Raw genomic sequence first — 17609 nt, 5'->3', positions numbered from 1 at the left:
CAAACCCTCCCTAACCCGGACGACGCTATGCCAATTGTGCGTCGCCCCACGGACCTCCCGGTTGCGGCCGGCTGCGACAGAGCCTGGGCGCGAACCCAGAGACTCTGGTGGCGCAGCTAGCACTGCGATGCAGTGCCCTTGACCACTGCGCCACCCGGGAGGCATTTATAGGAGCATTGCAGTACTTACTGATTAAAATAAAAGGGAACAGAGTAATGGATAACTAACTCATTAATGACCACATAAATTGGTTTATTCTGAAGCCTTCCCATCTGTCTTGGTAGAATAAATACAGTAGATATGCACGCCACCCCAGGTACATGGCATGTACAGGCTGGACATCATGAAATACGCTAACCAATAGCATCATGGACATTTGGGGATACTGGTAGACGTGTTACATTTAAAATGATTATTCTGTTTGTCAAAAATAGAGTGTAACACATATTTACAACCCCGTTCACAAAACAAGCTACTGTTGCAGTGAAGCTGGTCTGTGCTGTATACTAGACAGTTCTGCTCTGCTCAGATTGATTTAAGGATAGACAGAACCTCTGTCCAACGGGGCAACAGCACAATGAAATATCATCATCGTCATCATCGTAAAATATCCCATTTTCATTTTTGCAAAGAACAATTAAGTCCTGATTTCAAGTACTGTAGTTACATTATATGAGTCATTACACCCACGTTCAACCCAACATTACACAAAATCCAGTCTTCCATGACTCCAATCTCCATTGACTCTCCCTGACACCAACGGTCCACATGACCACACGTCGGCCATCCCAGATTCAGGAAGTCAGGCGCTTCTCTCCACCACACACAGAAGAGATGGATTTTCATCTTCTCTTAAAAAAATCCAAGAGAATCAAAGCCTCCAGGGAAAGGTTGGAAAAGGTAACCTAAGGGTCAAGTTCAGACTGGGGTCAGGGTGTCATGTGCTAGGGTGTCATGTGCTTCTCGGGTGCCTGTTTGTGGGCGAGGTAGAGGAAGAGGATGCTGGAGAGGGCGCTGACGAGGAAGATGACGTCGAACCATCGATGGTAGAAGTTGAACTGCAGCTCTCCCAGCACTTCGGTCACGATGGAGCGATACTCCAGAGGCATGCTCATCCTCATGAGGAGAACCGACGAGACAAAGTACATCCCCTGAGAGACACAGAGAGAGAGAGAGAGAGACATAATATTTACTGTTCACTGTTTATTTAACATTTGTTTATCCATTGTTTCCCATGCCACTAAAGCCCCTTGAATTGAATTGAGAGACGCAGAGAGAGAGAGAGAAAGACGCAGAAGGACACAGAGAGAGACAGAGCGAGAGACACAGAGAGAGAAACACAGAGAGAGAGCGAGAGACACAGAGCGAGAGAGACACAGAGCGAGAGAGACACAGAGCGAGAGAGACACAGAGCGAGAGAGACACAGAGCGAGAGACACACAGAGCGAGAGACACACAGAGCGAGAGACACACAGAGCGAGAGACACACAGAGCGAGAGACACACAGAGCGAGTGACACACAGAGCGAGAGACACACAGAGCGAGTGACACACAGAGCGAGAGACACACAGAGCGAGAGACACACAGAGCGAGAGACACACAGAGCGAGAGACACACAGAGCGAGACACACAGAGCGAGACACACAGAGCGAGAGACACAGAGCGAGAGACACACAGAGCGAGAGAGACACAGAGCGAGGGAGATACAGAGAACATAGAGCGAGAGAGACACAGAGCGAGAGAGACACAGAGCGAGAGAGACACACAGAGCGAGAGAGACACACAGAGCGAGAGAGACACACAGAGCGAGAGAGACACACAGAGCGAGAGACACACAGAGCGAGAGAGACACACAGAGCGAGAGAGACACACAGAGCGAGAGAGACACACAGAGAGCGAGAGACACACAGAGAGAACACAGAGCGAGAGAGACACAGAGCGAGAGAGAGAGAGACACACAGAAAGAGAGAGTGCCACAGGGAGAGAGCACACCACAGGGAGTGAGAGAGCAACACAGAGAGACACACAGAGAGAGAGAGTGAGAGACCGACAGAGAGAGAGCGCCACAGGGAGAGAGCACACCACATGGAGTGAGAGAGCAACACAGAGAGACACACAGAGAGAGAGAGTGGGGAGAGAGAGATGTAATATTTACTGTTCACTTTTTATTGTTTATTTCACTTTTGTATATCCATTTCACTGGTTTCCCATGCCAATAAAGCCCCTTGAATTGAATAGAGAGACACAGAGAGAGATGCAGAGAGAGAAAGAGAGCGAGGGAGGGACACAGCGAGAGAGCGAGAGAGAGATGACATACTGACCATAATTTGAGCCAGGACCAGCACTATAACATTGGAGGACTTGCTGCTGGAGATGGCATAGAAGAACTATAGAGAAACAGAGAGACAGGATTGGGGTTAGGGTACATTGTCACATGCCTATGTAGACTGACAACTTCCTGTCTGTATATGACTTACCTTAGTGAGTGTGATGAGAAGGCCTCTAATAGAAGTGACGATGATGATGCCCACCAGGATAAAGGAGATGTGCTGAGACCAGAACTTCACCTGCAGAGGAGAGCATATGTAAGGAACACTAGAGCGACAACAGAATATGCCAACACAACTACGTTTTTTGGACTTCCTAAACTGACTGTAAAACAATGTTGAAATAGATTAATCAGTCACCAGGAATAACTGTACTGCAGAAGGACACTTTAATAAACTGACAGCTATTAACACAACTGGAAATGTTTTGTGACTGTGTGAGTGACTGTGTGAGTGACTGTGTGAGTGACTGTGTGAGTGAGTGAGTGAGTGAGTGAGTGAGTGAGTGAGTGAGTGAGTGAGTGAGTGAGTGAGTGAGAGAGAGAGAGTACGTGCGAATGTGGAAAAGCCTACATCAAACTGAATGCCCAAGTAGTTAACTGTGATCTCAATCCCTCTCGTCACTGGATCAGTCTTCCCTACACGGTCGAAAACAATGTTGATGGTGGCCTTAGAGGGACAAAAAACAAGGGTTACTACAGATATACATTTGAAGTCAGAAGTTTACATACACCTTAGTCAAATACAGTTTTTCACAATTCCTGACATTTAATCCTAGTAAAAACTCCCTGTCTTAGGTCAGTTAGGATCACCACTTTATTTTAAGAATGTGAAATGTCAGAATAATAGTAGAGAGAATAATTTATTTCAGCTTTTATTTCATTCATCACATTCCCAGTGGGTCAGAAGTTTACATACACTCAATTAGTATTTGGTAGCATTGCCTTTAAATTGTTTAACTTGGGTCAAACGTTTCGGGTAGCCTTCCACAAGCTTCCCACAATAAGTTGGGTGAATTTTGGCCCATTCCTCCTGACAGAGCTGGTGTAACGGAGTCAGGTTTTTAGGCCTCCTTGCTCGCAAACGCTTTTTCAGTTCTGCACACACATTTTCTATGGGATTGAGGTCAGGGCTTTGTGATGGCCACTCCAATACCTTGACTTTGTTGTCCTTAAGCCATTTTGCCACAACTTTGGAAGTATGCTTGGGGTCATTGTCCATTTGGAAGACCCATTTGCGACCAAGCTTTAACTTCCTGACTGATGTCTTGAGATGTTGCGTCAATATAGCCACACAATTTTCCATTCTCATGATGCCATCTATTTTGTGAAGTGCACCAGTCCCTCCTGCACCAAAGCACCTCCACAACATGATACTGCCACCCCCGTTCTTCACGGTTGGGATGGTGTTCTTCGGCTTGCAAGCATCCCCCTTTTTCCTCCAAACATAACGATGGTCATTATGGCCAAACAGTTCTATTTTTGTTTAATCAGACTAGAGGACATTTCTCCAAAAAGTACAATCTTTGTCTCCATGTGTAGTTGCAAACCGTAGTCTGGCTTTTGTTAATGGAGGATTTGGAGCAGTGGCTTCTTCCTTGCTGAGCGGCCTTTCCGGTTATGTCGACACAGAACTCGTTTTACTGTGGATATAGATACTTTTGTACCTGTTTCCTCCAGCATCTTCACACGTTCCTTTGCTGTTGTTCTGGGATTGATTTGCACTTTTCGCACCAAAGTACATTCATTTCTAGGAGACAGAACACGCCACCTTCCGGAGCGGTATGACAGCTGTGTGGTCCCATTGTGTTTATACTTGCGTAATATTGTTTGTACAGATGAACGTGGTACCTTCAGGTGTTTGGAAATTGCTCCCAAGGATGAACCAGACTTGTGGAGGTCTACAATTTTTTGGCTGATTTCTTTTGATTTTCCCATGATGTCAAGCATGATGTCAAGCAAGGAGGCACTGAGTTTGAAGGTAGGCCTTGAAATACATCGACAGGTACACCTCCAATTGACTTAAATGATGTCAATTAGCCTAACAGAAGCTTCTAAAGCCATGACATAATTTTCTAGAATTTTCCAAGCTGTTTAAAAGGCACAGACAACTTAGTGTATGTAAACTTCTGACCCACTGGAATTGTGATACAGTGAACTATAAGTGAAATAATCTGTCTGTAAACAATTGTTGGAAAAATTACTGGTGTCATGCACAAAGTAGATGTCCTAACAGACTTGCCAAAACTATAGTTTGTTAACAAGAAATTTGTGGAGTGGTTGAAAAACAGGTTTTAATGACTCCAACCTAAGTGTATGTACAGTCATGGCCAAAAGTTTTGAGAATGACACAAACATATTTTTGTCAGATGTTACTATGGAACACTGAAGTATAATTACAAGCATTTCATAAGTGTCAAAGGCTTTATTTGACAATTACATGAAGTTGATGCAAAGAGTCAATATTTGCAGTGTTGACCCTTCTTTTTCAAGACCTCTGCAATCTGCCCTGGCATGTTGTCAATTAACTTCTGGGCCACATCCTGACTGATGGCAGCCCATTCTTGCATAATCAATGATTGGAGTTTGTCAGAATTTGTGGGGTTTTGTTTGTCCACCCGCCTCTTGAGGATTGACCACAAGTTCTCAATGGGATTAAGGTCTGGGGAGTTTCCTGGCCATGGACCCAAAATATTGATGTTTTGTTCCACGAGACACTTAGTTATCACTTTTTCCTTATGGCAAGGTGCTCCATTATGCTGGAAAAGGCATTGTTCGTCACCAAACTGTTCCTGGATGGTTGGGAGAAGTTGCTCTCGGAGGATGTGTTGGTACCATTCTTTATTCATGGCTGTGTTCTTAGGCAAAATTGTGAGTGAGCCCACTCCCTTGGCTGAGAAGCAGCCCCACACATGAATGGTCTCAGGATGCTTTACTGTTGGCATGACACAGGACTGACGGTAGCGCTCACCTTGTCTTCTCCGGACAAGCTTTTTTCCGGATGCCCCAAACAATCGGAAAGGGGATTCATCAGAGAAAATGACTTTACCCCAGTCCTCAGCAGTCCAATCCCTGTACCTTTTGCAAAATATCAGTCTGTCCCTGATGTTTTTCCTGGAGAGAAGTGGCTTCTTTGCTGCCCTTCTTGACACCAGGCCATCCTCCAAAAGTCTTCGCCTCACTGTGCATACAGATGCACTCACACCTGCCTGCTGCCATTCCTGAGCAAGCTCTGTACTGGTGGTGCCCCGATCCCGCAGCTGAATTAACTTTAGGAGACAGTCCTGGCGCTTGCTGGACTTTCTTGGGCGCCCTGAAGCCTTCTTCACAACAATTGAACCGCTCTCCTTGAAGTTCTTGATGATCCGATAAATGGTTGATTTAGGTGCAATCTTACTGGCAGCAATATCCTTGCCTGTGAAGCCCTTTTTGTGCAAAGCAATAATGACGGCACATGTTTCCTTGCAGGCAACCATGGTTGACAGAGGAAGAACAATGATTCCAAGCACCACCCTCTATTTGAAGCTTCCAGTCTGTTATTCGAACTCAATCAGCATGACAGAGTGATCTCCAGCCTTGTCAACACTCACACCTGTGTTAACGAGAGAATCACTGACATGATGTCAGCTGGTCCTTTTGTGGCAGGGCTGAAATGCAGTGGAAATGTTTTTTGGGGGATTCAGTTCATTTGCATGGCAAAGAGAGACTTTGCAATTAATTGCAATTCATCTGAACACTCTTCATAACATTCTGGAGTAAATGCAAATTGCCATCATACAAACTGAGGCCGCAGACTTTGTGAAAATTAATATTTGTGTCATTCTCAAAACTTTTGGCCACAACTGTAAACTTTCGACTTCAACTGTAGCTCTGGGGCCTGATGTGGATATGATAACACACTGACAGTACAGGAAGTATAAACCCAAAGCTATATGGGTAGAAAAAGCCTAATTGTTTTGAATTACATTTAATTAAAAAGATATCAAAAGCCACACTGGATATTCTCTAAACTGACAGACACAGCTGTTTTTCAGGCTTTCAAGCAGTCTAAGCAAAACCAAGTTGGGCAAGATGAGTCTAGTTCTCAGTCAGGCTGTCTTGTAAGTGTGTGACTCACCATGAAGATTTTCCACACACAGTAAATGGAGAAGAAGTAACCTAAGAAGTTAAAGTATTTCCCCTGGAATGTCTTGGAGTACTCTATCCGCTCCTACATGCACGGAGAACAGAGGCACAAAGACACCTTATTACTAAAAACCAAACGTACATTACAATAGCCTTAGTCCACTACATACTATACATGGACTGTGTGTGTGTGTGTGTGTGTGTGTGTGTGTGTGTGTGTGTGTGTGTGTGTGTGTGTGTGTGTGTGTGTGTATATGCCGGTGTGTGTGCAAGGCAAGCGTGCATGTCTCTGTGTGACAAAGAACATAATATTGGGGGGAAAAAATACAAATAATGTATCATGATATCCCCACTGAGTGAATAACATTACACCTGTTTATTCACACTCAGAATTCATATTTAGAATATGGTAATACAGAAAATAGAGTATGCTTTGGAAATAAATACTGTTTACTCTAATAGAATGTTTCAGTTTAGAATGTTTGGTTGTTAGGCACCTTTGTTTTCATTTGATTTGGAAGTCGATCACTTGGGACTCTTTGGTGACAACAACCCCAAGACTGTTTCTGCTTTCCAAGATTATCCATTATTCAGAAATGACCTTCAATAACCAGTCTGTACCATGGACGGCACCAGGACAGCCGTATCTTCCTGCAAGACCATCAGACTACATCAACAATGGTAAGAAATATTGTGTTCTTAGCAGGATTTGGTTCATTGCTTATTTTGGTGTATCTCTCATTATAATTAGAATGCATTTAGGTACATAACCATAGATCTGGTTTTATGTGTGAATTTAGGTCAGGTCCTCCCAAGTCTCTCAGAGATATACAACTGTGAGTGGTACTGGAAGTCCCAGTCCCTACAAATGGCCAGCTTCCGCTACCACAATCAGCACCTGCCTGAGCAGGAGAAACAACGTCTATTCCACAAGCACATGGAGCTGAGGCGCAAAGTTGAGTTTTACAGGGGAGTGACGAAGGCCTACCAGCCCAGATTGAGCTCTGGCGAGGAGTGGCCGCTCTTTTCTGATGAAGACATTGAGAAACTGGAAGCCATTCCGGGGGTGTTTGAGTTGGCTGCAGTGATGGGCTTCCTGAGAATCTCTGAGCCCCGAATGAAGTGTTGAATTACTATTTATTAACTTTGTATTATTATTATTTGTAGTAGTAGTAAGTTAACTATCTTAAGTGTATGTCACATGGGTGACTATGTATCTGACTAGAAGCTGCCCTCTTACATTGCATTATATGCCCAAGCCAGAACCTTATTCACCTGGTACGTGTTTTACCCAGACATATATAGACGCACACCTCTTTTGCCCCTTGTAAAACTTCCCCCTTTTGATCACGAGAATAAGTAATTAAAGCTTCACTAAATTGGGACCGGTGAGTTGCTGGCACCTGTTCTTTATTTAAGGTGCGGGTCAGAAGCAGTGTGGGTCGATGTGAGCTGGGAGCAGAGCGCTTGCAGAGCCAGAGCCGAGGCAACTGATGACGACATGTGGTAGCTGGAGCGGACCTGGACCAGACCGAGAAAAGTCCCTTCCCAAAGCTAAGTACCTCTACATATCCGACTACAACATAATGCCTGATAGGGCCGTATGTCGACATTCTCTGCTGTGTTGCGTACTACGCACTCATTAATGCCAATGTATCTGTGGATTGAACCTGTAGCTGTGTGGACCCGACGGCAAAGAGCCTTTGCGAACCGAATTGACGGCTGCCGGCGAGCGGGAGGGACAGAGAGGAGGCCTTTTGGGAAATTGGGCGAGAGAACACTTCATCCTTCCTCAAAGCTAAGTACCTCTCCATATCTCATCTCCAACAGTTCTCCTGATAGCGCTGCCTGCCGACATTCTGTACAGGTTTGCGTGCTACGCTCTCATTAATGGAGGAGCACCAGTGGACTGAATTTCTAGCTGCGTGGACCTGACTTGAAGACCATGAGCCCCGCACACAAAAGACGGACCTTAACGCAACAAACTACTGCAAACCAGATTGAACCAGAGAGGAGGCCTTTTGGGGTACTGGGAGGCTGAAACACATTCACCCTTCCCTAAGAGACTAGTCAAGGATCATATCACCTCCACCCTACCTGACACCCTAGACCCACTCCAATAGGTCCACAGACGACGCAATCGCAACCACACTGCACACTGCCCTAACCCATCTGGACAAGAGGAATATTTATGTAAGAATGCTGTTCACTGACCACAGCTCAGCATTTAACACCATAGTACCCTCCAAACTCGTCATTAAGCTCAAGACCCTGGGTCTCGACCCAGCCCTGTGCAACTGGATCCTGGACTTCCTGACGGGCCGCCCCCAGGTGGTGAGGGTAGGAAACAACATCTCCACCCCGCTGATCCTCAACACTGGGGCCCACAAGGGTGCGTTCTCATCCCTCTCCTGTACTCCCTGTTCACCCATGACTGCGTGGCCATGCACGCCTCCAACTCAATCATCAAGTTTACAGACGGCACTACAGTGGCAGGCTTGATTACCAACAACAACAAGACGGCCTACAGGGAGGAGATGAGGGCCATCGGAGTGTGGTGTCAGGAAAATAACCTCACACTCAACGTCAACAAAACAAAGGAGATGATCGTGGACTTCAGGAAACAGCAGAAGGAGCACCCCCCTATCCACATCGACGGGACAGTAGTGGAGAAGGTGGAAAGTTTTAAGTTCCTCGGCGTAAACATCACGGACAAACTGAAATGGTCCACACACACAGCATTGTGAAGAAGGCGCAACAGCGCCTCTTCAACCTCAGGAGGCTGAAGAAATTTGGCGTGTCACCAAAAACACTCAAAAACTTTTACAGATGCACAATCGAGAGCATCCTGTCGGGCTGTATCACCGCCTGGTACGGCAACTGCTCCGCCCACAACCGTAAGGCTCTCCAGAGGGTAGTGAGGTCTGCATAACGCATCACCGGAGGAAAACTACCTGCCCTCTAGGACACCTACACCACCCGATGTCACAGGAAGGCCAAAAAGATCATCAAGGACAACAACCACCCGAGCCACTGCCTGTTCACCCCGCTATCATCCAGAAGGCGAGGTCAGTACAGGTGCATCAAAGCAGGGACCAAGAGACTGAAAAACAGCTTCTATCTCAAGGCCATCAGACTGTTAAACAGCCATCACTAACATTGAGTGGCTGCTGCCAACATACTGACTCAAATCTCTAGCCACTTTAATAATTCAAAATTGGATGTAATAAATGTATCACTAGTCACTTTAAAACAACACCACATTATATAATGTTTAAATACCCTACATTACTCATCTCATATGTATATTCTGTACTCTATACCATCTACTGCATCTTGCCTATGCCGTTCGGCCATCGCTCATCCATATATTTATATGTACATATTCTTATTCATTCCTTTACACTTGTGTGTAAAAGGTAAATGTTGTGAAATTGTTAGATTACTTGTTAGATATTACTGCATGGTCGGAACTAGAAGCACAAGCATTTCACTACACTCGCATTAACATCTGCTAAACAATAACATTTGATTTGGAAGTTAGATATCTTTCGCCTCTCTCATTTCAGCCGCAGCCATGGTCAACCCTCGAATTCCACATAACCATTGGATTGCAAAACATTGTGGATTATAGCATATTTTCTGACTGAACACTACCAGCTCACATCTGAATGATTTAAAATCACTAGTGTCCCCCCACTGGCTAGTAGTGTCCCCCCACTGATCCAAAGACTATTTGTGAACAGACATTGTCCTTGAAAGGACATCCGATAACGTTACCTGAGCTACAATCCCTTGCCTCTCCATTTATTTTTTATTTACATTACCTTGTGTGAATTGATTTACTATTTTCCATTATCATTTGTTTTTGCTTTGATATTACTGTATTCCTTTAGTTAGTTACTATTTTGGTTTATTGTGGAGTTGTGTATTTGGCCTATGGCACCTTAGCGCAACAGTGCCATTTGCTGACAGAATCTTTGTCTTTCACTCAGTACAACACGACCCAGGAGAGGCCTGCTGCATCTGGAACTGGACTGGAGCCCTCAATGCGTGCCTGCCGCTGGGGGACCACAGAACACTCCAAAGGGATTTTTAAAACAACTTTTACCTTTGGGGCATTTAGATATAGTTCAAATAAAGATGTGTGTTTGAATGATATACAGTCTGCTCCTCAATAGTAAAGAGGGTTTTTATCAGGGTTCAACTCGACCGGTGGTCACGCTCCCGTTATGCGAACGCGCACATGCGTTACCTTGGTGGCCTGCAGGTCCACTGTCTCCAGGAAGAGCTGGCGACTCAGCTCCTCCAGAGCATCCACTTCCTGCTGGATCAGAGACAAATCTGTAGAGGGGGGTCAAGGAACCGTACACAGACACACAACAAAAACACACACACTTCCCATTATGATGTGTGAAGGATACTCTCGCTGCCTGGTGGTGAGGAGGTGACACTCTTGATCATGCCCCAGAATCCCGTCTGTTTGTTCTGGTCTTCCCCTCGCTGGTACATCTGCCTCCGTGTCATGGCAATGCTGCACAGACAAAACAGAAAACGCATGACACCAAACACTGGCACAGGACAACAGAAAACTAGAGCCTTAGAATGATTTGATTATCAGAAAAAGGTGAGGGTCTCTATGCTCTCTCTATAGAAATATATTCCCCTATCTCTCTCCCTCACCGTTTCTTTTTGCTGACGATCATGTCCATGGTCTGAAGAAGTCTCCTCTCCAAGGCAAGAATATCACTCTCTGTCACATTCCTGTAGATAAAGATGCATCACATAGGTATACAGGTATTGGGGGTAGTAAGGATAGTGTGGAATGAGAGTGTAGGTTATTTAGTTGTGACGAGTAGAGTATGTGAGGAGTAGAGTAGTAGGCGTCTATGGGGAGTTAGAGAATGGGATTGTAGGTAATATAGTTGTTTAATGCTGTTTTGGTCTATACAGACTTAGTGAACTAACCGTAGGAAGTAGGACATGTAGGTGTAAGGGCAGTTGACAGCACCAAAGCCAGACAATAGAGCCATCAGCGTGACCCCTATGACCCCAACACGACTGATCAACTGCTCGATGGACAGGATACCTGAGGTACAGAAACAGGTATAGAATGCAACATTATGTACAATCACTGTTACAATCCTTATAATAATTTGGTGCTTATATATGTCCTATTTCACACATGTATAAGTGTATATTAATATGCATGTGTTTTTTGCATATCCCACTCTCCCTGAGACACCCTCAGTGTGGTCACAGCAAGTGTCTGCCATTAACAACAGCGACCCTGGAACAATTAGGGTTACTCAAGGGCACATCAACAGATTTTTCACCTTGTCAGCACGGGAATCGAACTAGCGACCTTTCAGTTACTGACTCAATACTGTAACCACTAGGCTACCTGCCACACTTTCAGATCTACAAGAGGTGACTATGATTAGTGGCTACGGGTTGTTTGGAATAGGGCCTTAAACACAGCAGTGAGAATAGGGAGAGGGGGCAGGGTAGGCACTCACCATGTTTGGGACTGAGGATGGGGAAAGGGTCCCCCAACTTCCAAAAGAAATACATGAAGGTAAACCAGACGACACAGGCAAAGAGCAGCTTCTGTCTCTGCACTGAACACAAACACACACTTCAGAGACTGCGTGTGAGAATTCCCAGCAAGACAGCACCCATCATATACTCTGCAGCATCAAACACAGAAGGATCACTGGAATTATGCTACAGGTGGAATAACATGGATAAAATGTCACTCACAAAGGCGGATGTTGCTGACGACAAAGTAGCCGATATAAAATGGCACCACGAAGATTAGAACCAGTAGAATCACATACAGGTTGAACTTCCAGTGGAAATACCTGGAACTGAGGGACACGGACACAAGGACATCTATGAGACATCGGCTAGCCTATGTTAGCTGGTTAATGGAGAGAAAAGTATCATACTGAATGAACGTGGTAACGTAAGGAATGAATTAAACCATTGTACTTACCTAGTTTCTAATGCACCCAGTATCTCAAAGATGATGAGCTCAAACATGGTGCAGGAGAAGGCAAAAGTGATGGAGAACACCACTTGGACCACATACTGCCGTACCTGTTAACCGAAACATGACCACAGGGTTAGATCAGTCTCTGTAGATCACTGCTGTGTAAACACCCATGCTGATGGATCTGTCTGTTTCTGTTTCATAATGGTTCTCCCAAATGTTTAAACAAAAACGGTCCAGAAACATAATGACACCTAGCTACAAAAATAAAGACAAGGCATGTAGATTAATGTCTACCAAATCATAACTAATATAACAGTACTTGTGTAGTAATTAAATAACATACCTCATAGTCTTTGAACAGCTGCCGCATGAAGAACAGCCACCCAAAGCCAAAGAAGAGCACCTGGGAAGTTGAAAGATTTTCACGTTAGTAAATTTGCCAAAGACAGTGTATGTGCAAACATTCTAGCTGGCTAAGCAAAGGGAGCCAAAAGTGGTGTTATAGTAGCTAGCAGTTGTTTGTAAGGTTACAGTAACTGTTAGCTAGCGAGAAGAACAGCCACCCAAGAACAGCTAACGTTAGCTAGCAATTCTTACCTGTGAGGTGAACATGATTACTGAATCCATAAGGAACGACATTTTGATTGGGAAACCACGGACTAAAATCTATAGAATACGTTCAGTTCAAAGGCTCTGCATTCAGCTCATGTATGACTACAATACAAATGTCAACAAACACGTGAAACGTGGTTATTTTGTTGATTTTTTTGCATTGTGGAAACACGTTGTTGAGCTGTCAACTTACTGGACTGTGAAGTACGTCATCAGAATGAGTCAGAGATGAGTCCATTCCGTCGCAATGCTGTGACGTCCAAAAATGAGTTTGGCTGGTTAATACGTTTTAATTTAAATATTGTACTTTAATTTAAACATTATTTTGAGGGAATTAATTTCTATAATAAATAGGTTTCTTTCTAATTGATCTACTGAATGTGAAACTGTGTGGTTTGTGGCCTGCAGAGGACGACAAAAACGATGGTCTAGGTTGGGGATCCGTTAAGGTTGAATACAGTCTGTTTGTTTATTTTTTAAATCCTTTCTTAAAATATGTATCGTTTAATCATACCAAACCAAGGTCATCTAGCATACGCACAGGATCCTAACATCAACGTTAACAGACACTTCTCTGCAATCCAACTGGGCTCCCGAGTGGCGCAGACGTCTTAAGGCTCTGAAAGGTGCTGTATCACAACCAGCAGTGATTGGGAGTCCCATAGGGCGGCGCACAATTGGCCCAGCGTTGTCCGGCCGGGTCAGGGTTTGGCTGGTGTAGGCCGTGATTGTAAATAATATTTTTGCCTAGTTAAATGAAAGAAAATCCGATGATGACAGTGTAACTTGTTGTTGTAGGATTGTTTGTTTGTAATTATTCTAAATACAATTTACAAATATCAGGAACACATGTTCATTATACAAATGATCAGCAATCAACTATTTACATCACTACATCAAACACTTCTACTACAAAACAAAACACACAGGTGAAACAAGTAGTAAAAAACGGTGAAAATGTATTCACTCAGAAAAAAATCTCATTATGATTCAAGAAGATGTCATTTTTATTATTAACTAGGGATAATGTCTTAACTTGATGATTAAATTTGATCAGAATTATTTGTAATTTTGGTATAGATTTCTGGAAGAATAAAACAAATGCTGAATAATTTCAATGGTTTGTCATCATTGCAATATTAACATACAATATCCTTCATGTCAAAAATATGGTGTTCAAAAAGCTAAATAAGTACTCCGCAAGGTTTTCCCAAAAATCTATCAGAGATCTACATTCATAGAACAATTGCTGGAGATTTTCACCTTTTTCACAGAAAACACCTTTTTCAACCTTCACCTTTTTCAACATCAACAAATTTGGACAACATGGAATAACATTGATATATCTCATGTGAAATCTTAAAGAGCACTTCCTTAATTAAAAGTGTTTGGTATACACTGAGTGTACAACACATTAAGAACACCTGCTCTTTCCATGACAAAGACCGGCCAGGTGAATCCAGGTGAATGCTATGATCACTTACTGATGTCACCTGTTAAATCCACTTCAATCAGTGTAGATAAAGGGGAGGAGACAGGTTAAAGAAGGATTGTTAAGCCCTGAGACATGGATTGTAAAGGTGTGCCATTCAAAGGGTGAATGGTCAAGACAAAATATTAAAATGCCTTTGAATGGGTTATGGTAGTAGGTGCCAGGTGCACTAGTTTGAGTGTGTCAAGAACTGCATCGCTGCTGGGTTTTTCACGCTCAACAGTTTCTTGTGTGTGTCAAGAATGAGCCCCACCTTTTGAACAAATAAATAAATAAACAACTCTTTTTTTGGGGGGGGGGTTTACCCGTTTTGCATGTTATTTTGGCATTAATACGTGTCACATATCAGTTTGCAAACAATGTAAAATATATATATATATATATCATTGAGTTAATAAAGCCGCATACAAACATGGTCTCTTTTTTGTTTTCTTGAGTAAGGCAGCTCAAAAATGCAGGTGCTTCAGTGATTTCTGTGGTGGTGGGGCAAGCCAGCAGAAAATACAAAGTGTTGTTTCCCGTGATTGGCTCAGTGTTCTCTCACTCATGGGGAAAGTCTGTCACTGTGAAGTGTAAGGAGAGGCCTTGAAAATTCTAATCCTTTGGCTGCTGATATTAGAAGTACCCATCCAAGAAGGCTCAAGAACATTGGCCACAGATAAAATGACATCAAATCACATTATATATACAGCAGCTTTGATTGGACTGATCATGTCAACATCATACTTTCAAAATCTTATCTAGCAGTCATCCTGAATCAAGTTGACAATCTACTGGCAAATCCTTTTCATCCTTGAAGAAAAATAATGAAGAGAAATTATAGATAAAACATATCGGTGCTCTTCAGCCATTGGACATAAACATTACACGACAAGTTGGAAATCGCAAATTCAACAATGAGTGTTTTGGAAGGAAGTGCTCACAGCACAACACGGTGAGTCCAAAAATGTATTGTATACTGCTGCATTAATGATGCAATAGGCCATGGCGCCAGAGGGTAGGACTGCCGTTTTATCAGCTCTCAACCAATCATGCTATTTTGTTTGTTTTTTCACATGGTTCGTAACTTGTTTTGTACATAATGTTGCTGCTACCGTCTCTTACGACCGAAAATAGACGAAAATGGACATCAGACGTGGGATTATTCACCTCAAATTGGATGAGGAGTTCTTCTTCAATGACTCGGACGCGAGGGATATACTGCAGACACCTGACCAGGCCCCGATCCCCCTTATTCACTGGAGAAGGAAACTGAGATTTCGAGGCAAAAGATCAAGGCGCCTTGCGAGGATCAGGCGACGAGTGGCTAATCTGCCCTTGCCTTCCGTTCTGCTAGCTAACGTTCAATCGCTGGAAAATAAATGGGCCGAACTGAAAGCACGTATATCCTTTAAAACTGTAATATCTTATATTTCACCAAGTCGTGGCTGAATGACGACATTAAGAACCTACAGCTGGCGGGTTATACACTCAATCGGCAAGACAAAACAGCAGCCTCCTGTAAGACACGGTGTGGGGGTCTATGCATTTATGTAAACAACAGCTGTTGCACAATATCTAAGGAAGTCTCAAGGTTTTGCTCACCTGAGGTAGAGTATCTCATGATAAGCTGTAGACCACACGATCTACCTAGAGAGTGTTCATCTGTACTTTTCGTAGCTGTCTACATACCACCACAGAGCGAGGTTGGCACTAAAACCGCACTAAATGAGCTGTATTCTGCCATAAGCAAACAGGAAAACACTCATCCAGAGGCGGCGCTCCCGGTGGCCGGTGACTTTAATGCAGGAAAACTTAAATCAGTTTTACCGAATTTCTATCGGCATGTTAAATGTGCAACCAGAAGAAAATTCCCTGTTTCAGGTCAGTTAACAATTGTTGGAAAAATTACTTGCGTCATGCACGAAGTAGATGTCCTAACCGACTTGCCAAAACTATAGTTGGTTAACAAGAAATTTGTGGAGTGGTTGAAAAACAAGTTTTAATGACTCCAACCTACGTGTATGTAAACTTCCAACTTCAACTCTAGATGTATTCCTAAATATTTAACGCAGTCCTTTACAGGAATAGTTTATATTTCTTTATTGTCAGAGTCATTTTCATGTTTAGAAGCATTCGGTTTGAATCCAGACATAATAAAGTATGCATTAATGGCATTAAGGACATGTGCGACCTGGTCTTTGTCTTTAAAAAATGTAACAGTATCGTCAGCCAGCTGGGAAATTTAGATTGCTCGGTCAAAACTGTATAAGCCATGCAAATTTGCATTATTCAGAATATCTTGAGATAGAAGTTCCATTACCAAAATGAATAAAAAACGCAAATTTGGACATCCCTGTCATACACTTCTGTTGACACTGAATGGATGTATTAAGGTTTAGAATCACAGAACTATTTATATCTTTGTAAAACATGCAATTGACTTCGATACAATTTTCACCAAAACCAAAAAGTTTCAGAGACCAAACGAGAAATTAATGTTCAATTGTGTCAAAGGCTTTACAGAAGTCTATAAATAAAATAACAGCATCTGAGTCAACTGCATCTGAATAATCCATAATGTCCAAGACTAAACAAATGTTGGAGCTTATGTGAAGCCCCTTCATAAAGCCTGTTTGAGTCTAATTTATAATGGCATATATTCCTTTATTTAATCTTTTGGCATTAACCAGAAAAATCTATGTAATCAATATTGAGTAAATTTACAATGAGAGAGGGTTCTTCATCAGGCTTAAGAATCAGGTCCAGCTTCATAGTGGAAACTATTTCACAATTTACAATGCAATCTTGAAACAAAAAAAAGAGTCTCTTCTAGTAACTCCCAAAAACTGCCTAAAAATTCAACTGACTGGTCATCAGGGCTGGTTGGCCATCAGGGCTGGTTGGCCATCAGGGCTGGGTGGCCATCAGGGCTGAGTTGGCCATCAGGGCTGAGTTGGCCATCAGGGCTGGTTGGCCATCAGGGCTGGTTGGCCATCAGGGCTGAGTTGGCCATCAGGGCTGAGTTGGCCATCAGGGCTGGTTGGCCATCAGGGCTGGGTGGCCATCAGGGCTGA

The 17609-nt window shown here is 43.4% G+C and overlaps 1 protein-coding gene across 1 annotated transcript; it reads right to left on the bottom strand.

Moving 5' to 3' along the window:
- Positions 1 to 235: 235 nt before the first annotated feature.
- Positions 236 to 13264, bottom strand: LOC120058453 (Golgi pH regulator). The gene is made up of 14 exons (XM_039007119.1): positions 13047 to 13264; positions 12793 to 12852; positions 12450 to 12553; positions 12215 to 12321; positions 11971 to 12072; positions 11420 to 11540; positions 11135 to 11215; positions 10876 to 10985; positions 10707 to 10795; positions 6444 to 6536; positions 2901 to 2996; positions 2478 to 2567; positions 2322 to 2387; positions 236 to 1151 (listed from the first exon to the last, which is right to left on the bottom strand). The coding sequence occupies exons 1-14, from the start codon at positions 13086 to 13088 to the stop codon at positions 945 to 947; spliced, it is 1368 nt and encodes a 455-aa protein (XP_038863047.1). The 5' UTR covers positions 13089 to 13264; the 3' UTR covers positions 236 to 944.
- Between the last annotated feature and the right edge of the window lie 4345 nt (positions 13265 to 17609).

Source organism: Salvelinus namaycush, chromosome 13 (assembly GCF_016432855.1).
Source record: "Salvelinus namaycush isolate Seneca chromosome 13, SaNama_1.0, whole genome shotgun sequence".
In the NCBI taxonomy this organism is placed as follows: Eukaryota; Metazoa; Chordata; class Actinopteri; order Salmoniformes; family Salmonidae; genus Salvelinus; species Salvelinus namaycush.
This window is presented reverse-complemented; position numbering and strand designations above follow the sequence as displayed.